Source organism: Equus asinus, chromosome 15, assembly GCF_041296235.1.
Source record: "Equus asinus isolate D_3611 breed Donkey chromosome 15, EquAss-T2T_v2, whole genome shotgun sequence".
Classification (NCBI taxonomy): domain Eukaryota; kingdom Metazoa; phylum Chordata; class Mammalia; order Perissodactyla; family Equidae; genus Equus; species Equus asinus.
Genome location: NC_091804.1, coordinates 45,932,089 through 45,953,191, shown reverse-complemented (window position 1 = coordinate 45,953,191; position 21,103 = coordinate 45,932,089). Strand labels below are relative to the sequence as shown.

The 21,103-nt window shown below is 41.1% G+C and overlaps 1 protein-coding gene across 1 annotated transcript in view; it reads right to left on the bottom strand.

Moving 5' to 3' along the window:
• Nucleotides 1–2,444: 2,444 nt before the first annotated feature.
• The window catches only part of RAB22A (RAB22A, member RAS oncogene family), a 53,815-nt gene continuing 35,156 nt past the window's right edge, over nucleotides 2,445–21,103 (bottom strand). Inside the window, exons 3-7 of the mRNA XM_044748087.2 lie at nucleotides 18,444–18,525; nucleotides 9,101–9,172; nucleotides 8,905–9,011; nucleotides 8,170–8,279; nucleotides 2,445–3,499 (exon numbers count right to left, since the gene is read on the bottom strand). Of these exons, the coding sequence (XP_044604022.1) occupies nucleotides 3,402–3,499; nucleotides 8,170–8,279; nucleotides 8,905–9,011; nucleotides 9,101–9,172; nucleotides 18,444–18,525 (469 nt within the window). The 3' untranslated portion in view covers nucleotides 2,445–3,401. The remainder of the gene's footprint in view (nucleotides 3,500–8,169; nucleotides 8,280–8,904; nucleotides 9,012–9,100; nucleotides 9,173–18,443; nucleotides 18,526–21,103) is intronic.

Here is a 21,103-nt window from a genome sequence, read left to right as displayed (position 1 = left end):
CAGTCATTACTCTCTCCTAGAGTTTAATACAGAGGTCTTCTAGACCCATTTTCCTTCTTGACAACAGAAAAGAGATAAGTACAAGACTTAAAGAGGAGTTCTGAAATTAAATATGGTTTTCTTTTCCTTTTTATATATTTAAAAACAATGAAAATTGATAATGTCAAGAAGGACACCAGCCCCCCTTACAGGAGGAAGTCAAGCCTGTCATATAAAAGGCTTGATCCTTTCAGACACGGGGAGGCATCCAGGAAGCTCGTGTGTCACAGGAGCCAGGCACTCCAAACAAAATGGTCAACAGGCAACAAGGCAGTGTGCTACTTTAGAGGAAGGAAATCTTTCAGCTGCTGGAGGTTTCACTGGAGCCAGGAGGCCTTGCAGTAGGTACTTCTCCCTAATCACTTTTCGGAGAGTTTCAAATGAAGGACACTTAATCATACTCTTACTTTATGCTCTTTTAATCACCAAATGATAGTTAATTAGTTATCATAGAATCAGAAAAACTCTTGTGTGAAAGGAGAGTTCTAGAGACCAATGGTTACCAGGATTGGACACCTGCAAAGAGCTTATTTCAATTACTCTGAGAGGAATCAATATACACTTGCAGCTAATTAATGATTTTTCTTTTCAGTCTCACAAGTTTTTAAAATGGCCCTGTGTCAGAAGGGAACCAAAAGAAGATTTTTATAGATGGGCTATATCTCAATTCCTTTGAAATACAGCCTTTATCTCACAGTAAAAAATGACAATAAAGAATGTATGAAATACATATTAGATCATTGCTTAGGTTAACAATCCAAAGTATGTTCAAAATAAAATGCTGTTTCTGACTTTAATATTCATCTTTGCATTTCAGAAGCAAAAAAATAAATGAAAACATTTTTTCCCCTCTTTTCATAGAGTATGGATTATGGATCTGAGATAGATAGCAATTTGCTGTTGGTGTTAAGCATTAAAAAGATACTACATGAGAAACAGTTCCACGTCAATTTCTGAGACAGACTGATGAAAATGAGGGGAGAAGAGGCCCCAGACACGCGTGAAGAACAGCGGTGTTGCACAAGCCATACGTTATTCATTCTCTCAATAAAACATATGGCCATAACCAAACAGAATCATTCTCTACATATGGGAAGGAGTACGGGAAATCTTGACAAGAAACCAACAGCACAGGGCTAAATACAGTGAATGTCATGAGAGGATCAGAGGCATCCAGAAGCCTCACCAATGAGAGGAGGCACGGAAGCACTCGGCCTTTCCCCATGCACCCAGACACCATGAAGTCATCAACACTGACTGACAGGTTTGCTGGAAAAATGTGAAGGTCACAGGTTTGTATCATCTTTTGGTGAAACGATACAGAAAAGGCCACACTTGCACTGCCTCTTCGGTAATGAGTCAAGGAACTTTTGTTTTTATTTTGTTGTCCTGGAGATAGAGGCCCAGCAGTGGGAATGTCAGGGACACACCAGGGCAGTGGCCAGACACCCCCATCCATCTGGACATATATGAAACAAAGTTAAACTGCCTTCAAGTGTAAAGAGCCCAGCCCTTGGAACCAGGAGTTTTCTCTTACAGCTTGCTAATTTCACGCTGGGAAGGAAGCAAGATGCTAGGGGTGTAGAGAAGTCTATATGTATTTTAAACAAAACAGCATTAGAATTTTCACTAACTACATTCCTTCTATACGATTTCAATAAGAGCATAAGCAATTTCAAATGCTTAAGATGTACACCAGGGAAAAGGGAATAGTTTTTTACCTAATCTGAGTTATAATTTTCCCATTAAAATCTATCCCTATCAAGTGGGGGGCACAAAGAAATAACAATTATTTTTAAAAGTTTCGACTGTTCAGTTTAAGGATAGCTCTGCAAACACAATTTAGTTTGAAATTCAAGCTGTTTCATTTCCTATTTAATCTTGTAAATTTCCTTCCCTTACAATAGTCAGGTTGGAAGGGTGCCAAATTAGACTAGGAACAAATTTTCACCAACTTCACTTCAGCGCTTTATTTTTAGATTATATTAAAAACCTCATTAGGCTCCCTGAGGGAAAAGAGTGTTAACCACTAACAGAGGCAGGGGAAAATAAAGGAAACGGAAAGATAAGCTAAATTGTTAACAAGGAAAGCTCTCTTAAAACAGTTGGTCTGAGGTCGCTATAAAAGCTAAAAGAAACTTATTACCAAGACCAGGTAAATGACTTGAGTTTGGAGCTTAATCTCTTACCCCAAGGCTAGCAAGGGCTAGTCAGGCTTGTCAAAGTGTGTAATCTTTATCATGATTTCCAGATGGGATGTGGAGGGTGCGGGGAGGGAAGGCAGAAGATCTCTGCAGACTGTAAGCTGCGCGATCTGCGCTTCCCACAGCGTGAATGTGCTCCAGAGGCTCCTGGGCATCGGCCGAAAGCGACTGGGCGGATGGGAGGCTGGGTGCAAGATTAAATGGAGTGTTGAACAAAACACAGAATTTATTAATGTATTTACATAATTTATAATCTTTAAGCAATGGTCTCATAAATATAGACTACAACTTTACATATTCTAAGCAACAGATAATTGTTTTCCCCACCAAAATAGCTGGGTTAAATAAAAAATTGACAGCATTTACACCACTTTCTCTCTTCTTCCTCTTTTTTAAACCATTGCTAGTCAGTTTAAACATACACAATTCAATGTATTCCAGGCAGCTTCTCTACCACCACCATCTTGATCATGAGAGCTTACCTAAAAAGGTGCCAATAACGTGTTTGGTGACTCATATATGACAGGGTCAGAATGCAAACCTAAGGTGAGCTATGCAATTGTTATTGTTGTTAACTTACTGTATGTATCCTGGGCTAATATCATCAATGAAAAATACTTTAGAGATGGCGGGATGGAATAATTTCCATCAGTCCTAGAAATAACCCACTTTAGCTTCAAACAATAATTGCCATCCCTCCACTTAGCATATCCCACCACACTGTCAGTGATACAACTCCCTATAACAGTGGGAGTGGGCAACTACGGAAATGATAATCTCCACAAGATCTTTTTTCCCCCTAAACTCACAAAAGTGCTAATTTTCCCTTTACAAATGTTACATAAAATCTTGATTACAAAACTACTCAACAACTTAATCCTACCATCCATACAATTATACGTTCCTTTTCGGCAAGGTCAAAAGCCAATGATGTAGTCCCTTTGTACACCAGAGATTCTTTACACAAGAGAGGTCCACAGACTGAACTATTATTGCTGCGCTCTCCAAAGAGGAAACAACCGGTCAAGTTCCGTGAATCCTTTCTGCATGAAGAAGGCCCAAGACCGGCTAGGCGACCCGTGGCGGCAGGGTCCCCGCCCTCCTGTTAACGTTCAGGACCACCTACGTCATCATCCAGTCTGAGGGGCTGAGGCTCAGTCAGCAGCAGCTCCGTCTGGGCTCTGAAGGCTGTCTTCGGAGTTTGAAGCCCTTCCCGCCAGATGGTGGGTTGGCATCAGTGGACGGAATTCTTCGACCTAAACAAAAAGGAGACAAGGGAAGGAAATGAGCTTTAACTTTCCAAATCTGTTCATTCTCAGACACAACAATTTTGCAGATGCAATGTGATGGGTTTCATTAAAATAAAAAAGTTTGACAAACTTTTAATTTTGGAATAATTTTAGCTTTACAGAAATGCTGCAAAGGTAACACAGAGTTGCTGTATACTCCTCACCCTGTTTCCCCTAACGCTGGTATCCTATCTTACACGGGACATTTGTCAAAATGAAGAATTCAACGTTGGCACATCACTATTAACTGAACTCCAGACTTTTTTCAGATGCCATCAGTTTTTCCACTAATGCTCTATTTCTGTTCCAGGGTCCAGACAAGGATATTAATGTGGCATTTAGTAAAAATTTTTTAATTAAAAAAAATTACGTTAAAAATACCATTTTGTTTTGAGTAGGTAATATTTGTATATGGTAAAAAAAAAATTCAATCAGAACATGCCTATCCTTCCGTCTTACGGCAGAGGCCACCTTCCAGAGGCAGATGTGCACAGACATGCACAGTATACATACGCCTCTACCTGTCCCCTTTCTAGACCCAGACAGGAGCACACCGTGTGCACTGCTCCCCATCTTGCTGTGTTTTCACTTGATTGATCCTGGGGATTATTCCATCACAGCATTCTTTTTAATAGCTCCATGATACTGCATTGTATGGATGTACCATAATTTACTTAAGAACTCCCCTGTTGATGGATATTTAGTTTGTTTCCAATATTTTGATGTTAATAACAACAGTGCAAAAACTATCTTTGTGAACCTAAGAGTGCATATGTAGGATAAATGAAGAGGAATGCAAGAGCTGGGTCACGCTATTTTACTCCTGGGTATTTATCTGACACATACACTGTATTTCCAGTGTCTGTCTAGCACAAATGCAGGAAGGACGTGCAATTTAAATTTTGACAGATGCTGCCAAATTGCTCTCTGAAGAGGTTATGCCGCTTTATTCTCCTACCAACAATGCATAAAAATGAACAGGTTTCACTTTACTGCTCCGTGAAGCATAATCTCAATTTCGAGAGAAATCTTAAATCACCCATCCACCTATGTAGCTGATAACTCAGGGGTTGCTTCTTGTACAAAGGCTTTCCTGATGCCCTCCTACTTCCTAACTCTCTCCAACACTTCAGACACTGAAGTCAATCAGGAGCGAGAAGCCTGTTATTACATATTTGTTTACGCAACTCTCTCCCTCGAATTAGACCCTAAGCTCTTTGAGGGAAGAGATCTGTTTGTTCATCGTTACGTTTCTAGCATCCAGGTAGTGCAGTACCTGGCCCGAGGTATTTTGAAAACGTGGGATGAAATGACACACGCATCTTTTGGCATTAACGAGGCCTAGATGCAATCCACCAACTCTCAGGTCCGTCGTTACCAAGCCTGGAGACTCCAGCATGTTGAGCAGCCTGCACATCTGGGTGGGTATACCACACATGGTGTCTATATGACTAGAAATGTCCCCCAGTATGTCCTAACTACTCTTCAAATGCCTATGGATACTATTGTGAATAAATGGCAAATTTATTTAGAAGCTTTATTGAAGCTTCCTGTCATAAGACATTTCTCAATAAACCCATAGTGGACATACAGCTGGTATTACAAAGCCATCTCTGAAATATTTTTAGAAGAAAGCAGAGGAGAATAACTTCATGACCTGAGAACAGGCAATGATTTCTTAAACGGAAGCCAAGAAGTGCTAAACATAAAGGAGAATAAGGATAAACGCATTATATTAAGATTAAAAACTCCAGTTCATCAAAACAGTTGATTGAAAACTGAAGGTCAAGCCACAAAGCAGATGATCTTTCCAATACACATAATCAACAATGGACTCATATCCAAAATAAACTATAAACATTAAGTAAAAGGCAGGTAACCCAACAGGAAAATAGGCAAAACTTCACAAAAGAGGATATCCAGATATTATATAAATGCAAATAACTATCCGGAAAGGAGCTCAACTTCATTAGCTGTCATAACTGCTGGTCACTACCTACTCACCAGAAAGGGAGAGTGACTGGAATCCTCACACAACACTGGTGAACATCAATTGGTATAACCACTCTGAAGACTGTTTGGCAGAAAACTCTTACTGAACACGTGCATACCCAGTGACTCAGCAATTCTTCTCCTGGGTGTAAATATACCCAACAAACATGTGCACATAGTGGACGTGAAGGGCACTGTTCAGGGAGGTGCTACTTGTGAAAGTTCTAAATTGGAAACAACTAGCCAAATGCTTATCAACAGAATGGATAACTACACTGTAGACATTCTCCTCACTGACACGTGCACCCACGCACATGCGCGCACACACACTACAGCAATGAGAAGGAATCACGCAGTGCTATGCATGAATCTAACAAATGCAATGTGGAGGGAGAGAAGCAAGACACAAAAGAGTAAACAGCATGTTTTAAAAAATACAAAGTATAAAAACAGGCAAAACAGATCTGAAGAGTTAGCAGTCAAGGTGGTTCCCTTGAGGGGAGGGGAAGGAACTGGAGTGGCACCAGGAAGGCTTCTGGGGTCCTGCTGGGTCTTGATCTGAGTGCCCATTATAGGAGTACACTCAGTTGTGAAAACTGTTTGAGCTTTATACTTATGATATGAGCACTTTTCTGTATGCACGTTACACTTCAGTGAAAAGTTAGCATGCCAGGGACTCGGCTAATGCAATTTTATAACACCCAGTAAACAATAAACTCAATTTACAACTCTCTAAATTTTTCTAATCTTTGCAAACATTTGTTTTTTATTTTTCACAGTTAAAATGAATATGTACATGCTAGATTTTATATAAAAATTTTCATTGTTGGTATAGGTTACTACCTTCCTGTTTTCAACACTGCTAAAGAACATTTAAAAAAACAGTGATAATTTTAGCACACTCATGACACCACACACTCAGATATTTTAGCTTGAACTGTGAAAAATTCCGACTGGCCTTATGTTGCCTTTCAGTTGCATCTGAGTAACTTGCTATTTACAATCTAGGAAGACAATAAATATTACAGCTTTTTAATGTTGAAATGAAGGGGCTGCACTAGAGGCTGCAAACCAGCAGTCCACGGGCCACAGCTGGAGCAGGTGGGCTTGGCAGACCTGCATAGTACTCTGAAAATATTTGAATTAGTGGCCAAATCTAAACCAGGGAACATGTTACATAAAATTCAAATCTCTGGTTCTTTGAACAAACTAAAAACATCAAAAAAATATAAGTAGGGCCGGCCCCGTGGCCAAGTTCGTGCACTGCTCTTCGGTGGCCCAGGATTTCGCTGGTTTGGGTCCTGGGCACGGACATGGCACCGCTCATCAAGCCATGCTGAAGTGGCATCCCACATGCCACAACTAGAAGGACGCACAACTAAAAATACACAACTATGTACCGGGGGGCTTTGGGCAGAAAAAGGAAAAATAAAATCTTAAAAAAAAAAAAAAAATATATATATATGTAAATAAAAACAAAAATAACCCCAGCAACTGGGTAACGAGGAATCTACATTCCAGAATGGCCCCAACTGCTGGAGCTGCGCCTGCACTTGCCAGCTGTCAAGGTCACCAGGGCTTCCTGCAGCCCCCCAAGTCCCAGCCCTCGCCCCAGGCCTGCTCTACTGGTGGGCTGTCCCGGCCTGGCCCTAGTGGGCATTGAAGTTCATGCCCCGTCCTCTGCATGATGGCCAAGCACCCTTCCAGCTTCAGTAATCTCAGATTTTACCCAAAGGATGGATCTTAATGAATAAGGTCGCTGTCCCCTGTCGGCTTCCTCCTGTTTTCCATCTGGTAGTCTGACATGTCCAGTTAACCTGAACCCCAGGTCTCTGCAAGACCTCCTCCATCAGATCTCAGCTCCAACATCACATCCTCAGAGAGGCCTTCCCCGACCACCTGCGGACATTCCTTCACTTCATCCTGTATTATTTTCTTTCGATCACTGCTTGTCATTTGAAAGGATCTTATTTATTTTTGTGACCACTGTCTGCCTCCCACAGTAGAATGTGTGCTCTAGGAGAACAGGGGCTGCACCTGTCTTGTTCACTGCTGTCTCCCCTGAGCGTTGAACAGTTCTCGATAAATATTTTGAGGAATTTGAATGAAACGAATAAACATAGATAAAATCAGTAGAGGATCCCAAAGGTATGCAGCGCCTCTCTTCCATCTAGTGTCATCCTATCAACACTTCTGGAAGGGAAGGGGGAGGGGTGGGGAAAACAGGTCTTAACTTTTATTCCCCTAGTATTAATTTCTGAGGGTTTTCTTAAAGTGGAATCACACATGCATTCCATTTCCCTTTATTTATTTTGTTCATTTTCAATGACTTTGGAAGACTAATTGAAACACATTTAAAGAGACAAAGAGGGAGAGACGACAGCTTCCAGGTCCTCCAGGCCCTGCGCATTATTTACTCAGTAGTGACATTCTTTCTAGAAGGGCTACAGTCATCAGGCAGCAGCTCTCCAGCAATTATAACACGATATGAAAACTGGCTGTTGCTCTTACATTCTCAAATCTCATTCCACTGAGAACAATACCAGAGTAGACACACTATGTAAGAAGGGAATTTTACCCAGCAAGATAATTCTGTTTTAAGTTGCTCTGCACACAGGAAACCAATAGGGCACAGAAATACTCACTAATTTCTATAAAGAGTTCATTTATGTTTATCGCGTTTTTTGCGCTGGTCTCTACAAAAATTGCATGGATGGAGTCAGCGTAGTCCTTAGCATCTCTTTCCATGACTTCCCTGGAAGGCAACAATTGCAAATCAGAAATTCTACCCATCAAGAGCTTAACATCATCCCCACCTGGTACCCAGTAATTTACCAGATTTCAGATGACAGAGAATGTCACAAATGGCTGGCGAAAGAGCCCTGACACATGGTCCTCTGAATTACACCCCTTCTATGGTTAAACCAAACCAAACCAAACCAAACCGAACTCGGCACCAGTAGCAAGGCAGTTAACGGAATGATCAGAGAGTGGCAGGGGTTTCTTTCCCCCTAAAAACAAAGCCCTTGCTTTGGGAATCACGGAAGCAGGCCAGAGAAATTGCTAATAAATATTCTTTCCTTAAAATATGCTTTCCCCATCCAAGTATCCTATGTCATGGGAGCTGGGGGCTACACTAATCTCAGATAATGTCAAGTATGATGCAACCAATCTTTAAATAAATTACACACCTGGCTATAGACACAATCTAATTAGCTCTAAATGTCTGAACTCTTAATTTAGTTTGAAACTTCAGGACTCCAACCAAACAACAAAAAGGACTTTTTCAATGTCAGAGATAAAATAAAAGCAAGATTCTTATATTGGATATTGCGATGAGCACATCATGAACACTGTAATCTCCTGCTCTAATAACTTACCTGACATCGACAAGATCACACTTATTTCCTGCAATGGCAACTACAATATTAGGTGGGCCATGCTGTCCAAGCTCTTTCACCCAATTCTTTAATGTTGAAAATGTCTCCTGCAACACAAAAGAAGAAAGCAACTGGAGAGCTAAGTAACCAAAAGAAAGTTTTGAAGAGTCTAAAGAAAATGGTATGTAAGTCTTACTTCTTTTGTGATATCATAAACAATTATAGCTGCAGCCGACCCTCGATAGTACATCGGTGCTAAGGCACGAAACTGTAGAGAAGAGGGAAAAAGAAACAAAATTGGGAAAACAGGTTAAATATGTTCTTTACTAGACTTTTAAGCCCATTATTGCTGCACAAAAGGTAATCTTTCTCTTAAGCCAAAGAAGTTGACATGATGCTTTAAAGCAAATGAACCCGTAATTACCAAAGGCAAAAACTTTTAACGTAACACTGCAATGTCTCTCAGAAGATAGTTTAGAATACAGTTTTACAGGAATTAAATATGGTGCTGTAAACAATTGTTTCAGCTAGAAAGGCTTTTTAATTGAACTCAATGTTATAATTCCCAAATTCATTTGTTCAACAGTCCTTTAAACTTTGGCTTCCCAAACTATCAGGGAGATAAAAATACAGCTGTAAACAGTTCTCCAGAGAAGTGGCTGCATTTGAGTGCTGTAAAGATAACCCTGTAATCTAAATGCTGATCGTACCACACAAATGAGCACACATTCACATTCACTACTTAGATGAGTTTGTAACTCACTTTTTTGATATCTCCTGCACGTGGCAATTCCCAAATGCAGTACAGATGTCATTTCATTTACATGAATTCAACTCTGTATGCATGGCTCCTTCCCACCCATCACCTCCCCCACCCTGAAATACAACCAGGAGGGAAAAGGAAAGGGAGAGGAATAACAATTTAAATAGCAAGGCTGATTTAGTGGGCCACTTCTCTGGACGAGTGTGAGATGGAGAACACGAAGCTCCTGCAATCAGCTTCGGTTCCTGGGCATATAGATGTGCCAGTGTGAGCATCTCGCTCACTGAACGTGAGGCCAATGTTCAAAGACAAGAATTTTACCTATACTTGCTCTTTGTCTTACATCTTGACTTTGAAACCGGACCCCTACAGATGATGTCATACTATGGTATGCTCATCCTGCTCTGTTCTGGTGGCTTACCCCCAAACACAGGCAGGAACTGTCATCAGAGGTGAGCATCTAGTGCACAGTACAATTCACATAATACAGAATTATAGATGCTGCAACTTCTTATCCAATGAGCTTAGCCTTTGGCTTTCAAACTTTCACGTTAATTTGAGTTTTACAAAAGAAAGTGAAATTATGACTAAACTCCATGAGAGAAGACAGCATGCCTGTTTAGTATACATTTTATTTCTGGGGCCTAGCTCCTGGCACACTGCAGGTAAGCAAGAATTGGTGACTAAATGAAGAAGAATTGTTTAAATATGGGGTGATGCCAAACTAAATCCCAGACTCAAACGTCCCTAATATAAAGTTTTACTAGTCTTTGTGAGAAAGATCCCAGCCTTTGGGGTAAAAGCCTGATAACTTTCAATAAAATATGTTAAGTTTTAGAGAGAAAAAAACCAAAAATAGAGGTTGTAGCAAGAAAGCGCTACAGAAAAGGAAACAACATTATTTGGTGGAAAAGACGCTGGACTGACTTCCAAGGTGGAAGGAACGGGAGTACACAGATGGCACAAAGGTGATGGCATCAGCTTTCCTGTTAGATGTATCACACTGGCAACATCCTTTACAAGGTTGCTGTGTTTTTGTTTTTGCATTCAAATTTGTAAGGTACAAATCATATAGAGAAATGCAAAGATCTTAAGTTTAATAAAAGACATTAAATTTTGATAAAATGACAAATGTGTATGTATACATCCACATAAACACCATCCCACCAAGATACAAAACATTTCTATCAACACAGAAAGTTCCTTAATGCCTCTCTTATTGTGCCCCTTCTTTATCCTTGATAGTAACCCTTGTCTTCAAGTCTACTTTGATATTGACTGCTATTGATACCACAAGGGTTTTCTTTTGCTTATGATTTGCACAGAATATCCTTTTCCACTCTCTTACTTTCAAGTTACATGTTTTTATATTTAAGGTAATCCTCCTATAACCAGAACATAGTTTGATCCTGATTTTTGATCCAATCTGATAACCTCTACGTTTTAAGTGGAATGCTCAGTTCCTTTACATTTAATGTACTCACTGATACATTTGGTCTTACTGATATTAGGACTACCATTTTGCTATTTGTTTTATATCTGTTCCATTAAAAAAAATTCCTCTGTTCCTTCCTTTTCTCCCTTCTTTTGCATTAACTAAATGTTTTTTAGTATTCAATTTTAATATTTTAATTTGTTCATTGGCTTTTTAGCTAGATCTTCTTGTTTTACTTTTTAAGTAGTTGCTCGTTACCACAATATTCATTTTTTCCTCACAGTCTACTTAGAGTTGAAAATGAACCACCTCATGCAAAATATCACAACCTGTATGATCTAATTCTTTTTATCCCACTGTCCTTTGTGTTATTGTTGTCAAATATTTTAAATATACATACGCTATAAACCACACAATCCAGTGTGGTAATTTTTGCATTAAATAGCCAGCAGTCTTTTAAATAAGCTAAGAGAAAAAAAAAAGATTTTTAGATCTTTATGTTCACCATTTTCTGTGGTTGTTATTTCCTCCTGTGGATCTGAGTTACCATGTAGTGTCATTTCCCTTCAGCCTGAACAGCTCTCTGGGATTGCTGCTGCTGAGTCCTCTCAGCTTTTGTTTTTCTAAAAATGTCATTACTAAATCAGCAATTCCAAAAGTCCCATGCACCCCTATGTTCATTGCAGCATTATTTACAATAGCCCAGATGTGGAAGCAACCTAAGTGCCCATCAACTGCTGACTGGATAAAGAAGATATAGTATATATATACAATGGAATACTACTCAGCCATAAAAAAGGATGAAATCGTCCCATTTACAACAACATGGATGGACCCTGAAGGTATCATGTTAAGTGAAATAAGCCAGATAGAGAAAGATGAAATCTGTATGACTCCACTCATAGGTGGAAGTTAAACACAGAGACAAAGAGAACTGATTGGTGGTTACCAGGGGAAAGGGGGGTGGCGGAGGGCACAAAGGGTGAAGTGGTGCACCTACAACATGACTAACAATAATGTACAACTGGAATTTCACAAGGTTGTAAACTATCATAATCTTAATAAAAAGTTAAAAAAAAAGGTCATTACTTTGTCTTCATATTTGAAAGCTAAGTTTGGCAGACTGGCATTGTGTTGCTTTCAGCACTTTAAAGACACTGCTCCACTGTCTCCTGGCCTGCACTGCCTCCGTGAGAAGTTACCGTCATTCACATTGTTGTTCCCTGTAGAAGATGTGTCTATCATCTCTGCTGCTTTCAAGATTTTTCTCGTTAACTCTGGTTTTCAGCAGTTTGACTATGACGTACCTAGATGTGGCTTTCTTTGTACTTAGAGGTTTGCTAAAATTCTTGGATTTGTGAGTTGGTATGTTTTACCAAATCTGGGAAATTTTCAGCCGTTATTTCTCAAAATATCTTTTTTTCTGTCCCCCTCCCACCCCCTTTCACAACTTCTGGGTCTCCAGTTACACACGTTAGATTGTTTGAATTTATCCTTATGATACTGAGACTGTGTTCACATTTTCTCACTCCTTCTCTGTTCTTCTGATTGGTTAATTTGTTTTGTTGTCCATCTAGTGGATTTTTCATTTTAGGTATTACAGTTTTCAGTTTTAGTGTTTCCATTTGATTCTTAGTTTCCATTCTGTGCGAGATTCCTCATCCATAGTTAAGTAGGTAAGACTACTTTTCCTTTAAATCTTTGAACATTTTTAAATTATCTGGTTTCTGTTACCTTCTCTGAAAAGTGTTGAAATATTCGCTAATCATCCCGAGACTGGCTTTATGTGTGATTAGGGTGCGTCTATCTGGGTCTGCCTTTAGTACTAGGACATGGTCTCCACTTCTAAGGCATGGCCCTTCTGAAGTTTCAAGGGAAGCCTGTATTGACCAACCCCCTTTAACGCGGCAGGACTGGACTCCACTCCAAACTCCCCGTCCTGTGATGAGCAGCAGCTGTCTCTGCTCCATCCAGTCACTCCTCCAGCTGCTGCTTTCTGTTGGGTTCCTTAGTGTCTCCCCTGTGCCTTCACAATTGGAGGGTCAAGCAAAGACCTGAGGAGAATTTATAGCAGATTTTAGGGCTTCCCTCCTTGTTGGATCCATCTTTTCTGGGATTTGCCTCCTCTTTTTCCAGCTGCTGTAGCAGCCCTAAACTCTGGCCCCAAAACTGCCAGCTAAAAAGACGGGCTTTCTGTTTGAGTCCTAGCTACGCTGTGCCGCATGGACTGGGGACTGCCCTCTGAGGAAAAGCTGTAAAAGTGTGAGTCTCAGCCAATGTCGTTCTCTTTTCAATCCCTGACTACATGTAGTTGCTTGGCAGTGCCTTCAGATAGTTGGTTTTTAATGTTTTATCCAGAGTTTATATATAATGGTCATCTGTGGGAGGGTTAGTCTGCTACATGCCACTCTGCCATGACTGAAACTGAAACACTTTACACGTTGTTTTGGTGTAAAGAAAGAAGGTGGCAGCTTAAAAAGAGACTTAAAGGACATCAGCACGTCTCTGTTCCAAACTTGGCTCTAGATCAGGGGTTGGCAAACTTTTTCTGGAAAGGGCCAGGCAATAAATATTTTAGGCTTTGTAGGTCATGTGGTCTCTGTTGCAACTACTCAACTCTGTTACTGAAGAGTGAAAGTAGCCATAGACAATAGGTAAACAAACAAGCATGGTTGTTTTCTTTTTTTTTTTTTTCCCCTGCTTTATTTCCCCAACCCCCCCGTACAGTTGTATATCTTAGTTGCAGGTCCTTCTAGCTGTGGGATGTGGGACGCCGCCTCAACGTGGCCTGATCAGCAGTGCCATGTCCGCGCCCAGGATCCGAACCCTGGGCCGCCGCTGCGGAGCACGCGAACTTAACCACTTGGCTATGGAGCCGGCCGCAGCATGGCTGTTTTCCAATAAAACTTTATTTACAAAAACTAGCAGCAGGCTGGATTTGGCCCAGAGACCACAGTGTGACCCTAGTTCTAGATGATACCAAGCTACCATGCTTTTTCCTGATTTTAAACACAAGAACAATTCCTTACATGACTACTGTGATGATAAATGAGTCTGTGCCTTCTTGGTGCTCTGACCTCTGGAAACAGTTATCAGGAGAAACGACATTAAAATTCAGAGATATATATCTTTAAGGACTGGATGCACTGTTTATTAGACTTTGGTTAAGAAGCTTTCTTTTATGTAATCACAGACAGATGGCAAGTATTTGAAATGCTGCTGCTATGTTTACGGTCTATTTATGATAATGTCTCTGTAGGCTTATTTGTGCATGGTGCTGGGTCTGTCTCCATGCTACTATAGGAGTTTCTTGTTAGTGAAGGATGATTGGTGGGAAAAGGTCACAAAGTGAATTCATTTAATATAACAAACGGACAAAAAGGTCTGACAAGGGCTCTACTGTGAGAAATTAAATTTAAAATTATGAAAACAAGTTTCATTTTATTTGATATTAGAAAAAATTTAGGTTTATTACTGCAGCCAGGAGCTAGTTTCCTTAATGAACACTGAATCAAAGTTGATTGATAACTTGACTGTGATTCTGATAAAGCTATATGCTAGCACCATATGATGGCTATCTTGCATTTCATGTTTGACTCTCCTAGTCCTATCATAAAAATAAAATGTTTAAAAAATATTTAAGGACTCCACCAGTTTTCCCTAGGCCTCTCAACGCTTTGAAACACAAATCATCTTCTGAAGCACTAATATCATCATCCTGATCAGTATTTTTCTCTTCATTTAATTTAACAAGATCCCTACCATCAATTGCTTTGCATGACATTTGCAAAGTTCTCCAAAATCACTTTTGTTGATTTAATGAAATCACTTTGCAATTAATTACAACTGGACCATCAAAAAGACAATCCATCTGTCAAAACTATATACAGCAACAGAGGAGAGGGTCAAATGGGGAGGACGTCTGAACGGTAAGTTCATCAAAAAGGGTTTTCATCTTATGACTTTTGGTCCCATAAAGAAACTCATTACTACAGAGAACTGAATAATAAATATGCAAATACCAGAAATTTGTAATTTGAAGCATGCAATACTCACAAGGTAAAAGTAAGTAGGGGATATGTCCTTCCTTATTTGCACCAAAGCAGGGCTGGCAATCCATTGACATAAATCTGCTGGCATCAATACTGTGTGCCAGGGGCTGAGAGCACAGACATGAAGACAGTCCCTGCCCCCAAGGAGCTCACAGTCTAACAGAAGATAGACAAGTAAGGAAATAGGTGATGATACCATGCATAAGGGCAATCAAAGACTGCTCAGGACACAAAGAAATACCCCAAAGAGTTCATTCACTGATTGGTCCAACCAATATCTGAGCATCAACTCTTTGTTAGTCACTGTGCTAGGCACTGGGAATACAGCAGTGAACAAGATACTGTGGTCCGAGCTCTCAAAGTTTACAGTCTGCAGGGAGACACTGTCATTAAAGGTAAATAGACAGAAATGTAATTACAACTTGTAATAAGGATCCTGAGGAAAATGAGTAAGGGGCAGTGATGGAGAAAGAACCAGGGCCCTGCTTAGGCACAGGGGGGTTGGGGAAAATTCTGAGGGTGTAACACTGAACCTGAGACCAAAAGGTTGGTAAAGAGCTAGCTGGCCACGTTCCCAGTGGAGGGAAGAGAGAGCTCCACTACAAGAAACGATGTGTGTGAAGGTCTTATGGACGAAGACCCTGGAGTGTTCGAGGAAGCGAATGGAGGCCACTGGGCTGGAACTCAGAGGAAAGAGGGAGGCTAGACCAGGAGGGCACGGAGGAAAGGAGGTAGGGCAGGTCACGCAGGGCTTCTTAGGTCATTGTTGAGAGTTTGGCTACTATGAGAGGAGCAGCAGGAAGTTACTGAAGGGGATTAAGCAGGAAGATAATAGGGTCTGATCTGTGTTCAAAAAATCCCTCTGGGTCCTATGAGGAGAAGTGACATAAGGGTGGCAGGGCTGGGAAGAGTGACAGCAGGGAGACCAGTTAAAAGGCTAAAGGAATACTGGGGTGAAGTTAAAGGTGTCTGCGAGCAGAGTGCTGGTAGTGGAGACGGAGAGAAGTGAACATATTTGAGAGATATTTAGAGGACAAAGCTGTGTCAGGACATGCTGATGGAGCCAATCTGGAGGACTGAGGGGGAGAGAGGAATCAAAGATAACCTCCAGATTTGGGTCTGAGCAACGTGGGCATACGGCCATGTGGTTACTTATCTGAGAATAGCAGGAATCATTAGGAAAGACCCCCATGAGGTGACATTAGAGGTGAGTTTTGAAGGCTGAATATGAGTTTTCTAGGCTGAAGGTGGGAAGGAGGGTATTCTAAGCAGAGGGAACAACAGTATACAGGTGCAAGGGTATGGAATTGTATGGCACGTTGGAGAACTGTAGGCAGTTTGATACTAGAGGATAAATTGGTGGCAGGAGGTGAAAATGGAGAGTCCGGCCGAGGTTGGCATACTGTCATGGCCTTGAAGGCCTTGCTTAGGACAAACTGGCAGGCAGAACAAGCTCAAAGATGTGTCTGGCATGATCTTCACAGTGTTTCAAACAATGTGTGATTAGTTGCCAGAGGTTTAGCTTTTCTTCAAGACTGTGATCTGGCGACCTTGGATGTGAGTGAGTGCTCACCAGTTGATCCTCTCCTCACTGTCTCCTCCAACACTGGGTTCTACTGAGCAGTTCTCTGACCCCTGCCTGCCTGCCTCACGCACACTCCCTGTACCAGCCCCTGGCTGGCTGACTGTGCTGCAGGGAGGGGTGAGGCAGATTTGCATCTCAGCGCAACCAGTCCTGGTGCAGAATCAATGAAAAGTGGGGAAACAAGAGCCAGGCAAACCAGCTAATTGCAAAACTTAACAGAATCCTGCTATTATGGTAGCAGTAAGGGAGAAGCATAGACCCTTGTGTTATTCTTTTTTTATATTCTAGTAAAAAGAAGATGTTATACATCACTGTGTATACCAGGACAGGCTCTGATTCAAAGCATAACGGAATCTGTATTACAGCATGATTCTTTATGATGAGGGTTTTTCTGTATCATCAAACATATGGGAGGGGGTAATTGAAACATGGGATGCAGTGAAAGGGTACAAACATTACTAGCATGAAGAGCCACACGAGTTCCTGGGTAACAGGACAGATGCCAGGGCTGTGTCTACAGAGATATTCAGGAAGACTCTGTGGGAAGCAACACTACTCAAGGATGGAGAGTGCTGGTTAGCAAAGGTCTAGTTGCCCTAAATGCTCCATTCTGGATGCACAGCACCAACAAAACAGAAGTGGGGACGGGAGGCTGAGCAGACGGATCTCAGATGAGTAACTGGACACAGGGCATGATAGCCAGTGTTAAAAAAAACAGGAGAAATCCAACAGAGCAAACTTAAGACATTAAATCTGTACAAATGGACGGTGTCTACGTCTAGGACAACAGTAATGGCTTGCTTTGTTTTCCTCCATTTGTCTTTGATGATTCTTGTCAGATTTTATACCACACACAGTATCTACGCTGTCTTAGATAAGACCGTGATGACAGACTATTTCTCCTGATTACTTCTGGTATACTTTTAAGAGCTTAAGATAGCACTGTGTATCCATCAGATGTTCTGTTTTGATACTACTGGTTGAAAACAAAATTAAACAGCAGCTGAATAATGGGGTGGCTGCCAGAGGCACCTTGACAGGGAAATCAGACTTGGGGCCCAGAGTGAAAATGAAGCAGCAGGCAAGCATCTGTCTCCTCCTTCCCTTCCCAGCTCTGTCCAATTTGGGTGGGCTTCACCAAATCCCATTCTGCACAGTGAAGCCTTGGCCCAGGCTCTACTTCTCCTTCAGGCTCTTCCTTAAGCAGATAACCACCTCGGACAATTTGATCCACAGGCATTTATTAAGTACCTATTGCACGGCACTGTGTTAGCTCATCCATTTCACTTAAATCTCAAACTTTATATGCTGTAAAGTTCCCTCTTTAGCTTTTAAAAGGTGGCTATAAATGAGATGTGCTTAACTCTCCCTTTCTACCACTAATTCTTTTATATCTTTGCTAGAGGACGAAGCCCCAAATTACACACAATGCTCTGAGCAGGATTTTATCAGGCCTGTTAGTCAGCATTTACTTTAAGACACTAAAAAGTATAAAAATGCCCTCAGTGCCCATTATCACTTTCTCCATCAGTGGACTTTGTGGCTCTAATTGAAAAGAAAAAGGCTGGCCTACGCAAATGGAAATAAAAATGTCTCTAGCACAAAAAGAAGTGAGTAACGTGAAATGACATGGACATCAACAGTTTAGTGAGAGCTTTAATTTGGGCCTCAGAAAAACATGTAGTAAATGAAAGAGTGACTTACTCGTTCTTGTCCAGCTGTATCCCAGATTAGGAATTTATGTAGTTCATTTTGGTACTGGACAGTCTTGGTCATAAAAGATGCCCTATAAAGAGAGACCTACATGATCAGAATACAATTATTTAAAGCACACTGCCAGCCCCAGTAGGAAACATCACTTAGACTTAATGCTCAAACTCTCGCTCCACACTACATCCTAACTGTGGTCCTCTCTGGAGTATACATGGGATGCTCAGATACTGGCTGCATATTCTGTGTCAAAAGAAAGCATTAGGCACATCTGCTCAACACAAAGAGGTAAGAGTTCTTTGGCTTGTGACTGCCTAAACTCCCTATCAAAAAAACCAAGAGATAATTTGGTAACCCAGACATTAGCCTCCCTTGTAAACACGGAAGATGTTATTTAAAAAGATGGTGTCATGGAAGAATTTTCTCAAAAAAACTGTGTGTCCAGGAAATGAGTGCACTAGTAAAACATATTAGGCCCTTCGGATTTGTCCTCCCTCCACCCTCAAATTATAGAAATAGCCGATTAAGAACTAATGCAACATTAGAGTTAATAAAATTAAGATGCCAAACAAGGAGCCGGGGAAGCGATGCCCCCAATGACCAACTCTGTGTTTCAGTAACAAAAGAGCCCCTCAGCTGATGTGATGGGTCACATCAGACCTCAGGGTCTGGCTCAGCCCTTGATGGGGAGTGGAATGATGGTACGCAGGTCATATTGCTCACTGTGAGGGACCACTCTGTCCAGGGGCCTTTGAAGACAGGGGTTCCTATTGCTTTGAGGGTCTCATACTTCTTGGAGACTCTCTGAGGAGCCACTTGGCCCAGAACACATGCCTAGACACTCTAGGGGCTCCTGGACACAGGTTCGGAAGTCGTACCCCGGGGCTGGGCCCAACTCCAATACTACCTTCTACTCTCCATCTCACCCAGAGAGCTCCCTCCTGGGAAGTCCTTTGTCTCCAAGTCTCCTCGACGCATCCGAGTCTGGCTTGCAGAACCCAGATGTTTGAAATATTTTTGAGATTCAAGTAATAGATACATAATCTTCAAGAAAGTGCAAGTTGAAATCAATAGAATGACTTTCAGAAGAATCAATGAGCGTTAGATAAGTATCAGAATCCCTAGTTTAACAAAACTTAAACTCTGATACAATGAATTCCTGGTAATAATTATATAAATTCATGGTTTAGCAAGCAGCCTCCAAACAGTGACTGTAATGAGGATGAGAAAGTGAGTTAGGAAGCAAGATCACAGTTCTTGGATAGGTGCTATTTACTGGATGCTTATTTACTGAAAATTTACCCCTTGGTATCTTTAGTAAAGCGCTTTATGCATAGAAGGTGCTGGATAAATGGTTATTGTATCATGAACCTTTGGCGACTCACTATGATTAAATTAGGATGTGCAACATGATTTCTCAGGTAGAAAAGATCTAAGCTTTCAAAAACTCTTGTTTATTGTGAAGATTAAATGATATGATGTATGTGAAAGTGCTTTGTAAATCGTAAAGTACTATACCTATTTACAAGGCATTATTATTATTATCATTTAAAGGCAGCTCCAGGAAATGTTTTAGTTTAGACTTTGCAATTAGTCCTAAAAGCTTGCAACTCAACTCTCCATCAATTATGGCTGTGGTGTTAGATTTAGGAGTGGCACCAGGCATCCAATATAGGCCTATTAAGAAAGCCAATGCATCCAACACATCCATTTTGGCTGCTCAAAGAACAAGAGAAGAAATATGCTTCAAGTAGACAAAAAACTGAGAAAGGTATACCCAACAATTAAAAGGAAATGTTTCATTATAGGATCAGAATAAAGTTCAACCTAGCTGGCAACCATTTCCCTTTTAATGAAAGCAGAGATTTGTTATTCAGACAGGATAAAGAAAGGCAAAATGGCAGCTATAATGTAATGCAAGTATCTGAAAGGATTAAACTCAATTTCCCGTCTCTGACCCCAGACCATCCTGCCAGCTCTTCCCATCATCACTCTCAACACACTTCCTTCCTATCTATCTCTCCACTGAAGTCTTGCTGTACCCAAAGCTCTCTACTTGGGTCTGTTGGCTTCTTGTCCTTTTATTGCCAGCATCACTTGCCCACACTGGTAGTTCTTTAGGAATCTTGTCTCAACCACCCACAAAAGCCCCAAGCAGCCTCTCTACCTGCTTCTTCTACTTAGCGATGGGGTGGCTGTCGTGCTGGAGAAAAGTCACAAAGCCACATGAACCAGTGTGGAGACTAACCTATTTCAGCTGGGTCCAGCTCTTAGGCCTTTCATCCCACATAGCAATTATTCTACATTCTTATGCCTCCTTTCCAGCTCCCTACCACTTCCTGCTACCTTCCTTTTTGGGGCAACAGCTTGTTTCAACCTTCTCAGAGAAAACAGAGGTTATAAGCCCCACATCCCCCAACATGCTCTGCAATCAATCCTCCCAATTTGAGAATAAACAAATTTCCATTCACACCGCCTGTGAGTTCCACTTTTCTGACTTTGGCCAAGTCAGAGATGTCTTTTCTTTGATTCACCCATCACTGCTGCCCTGGATCATGATCCCAAAACTTCCTGCCTGGGCCACTGCAGTCATCAAATTGGTCTCCTCCTCCCAGTCTCAAATCCCTCCAATTGCTCCTGTTTCCTCCTTCACA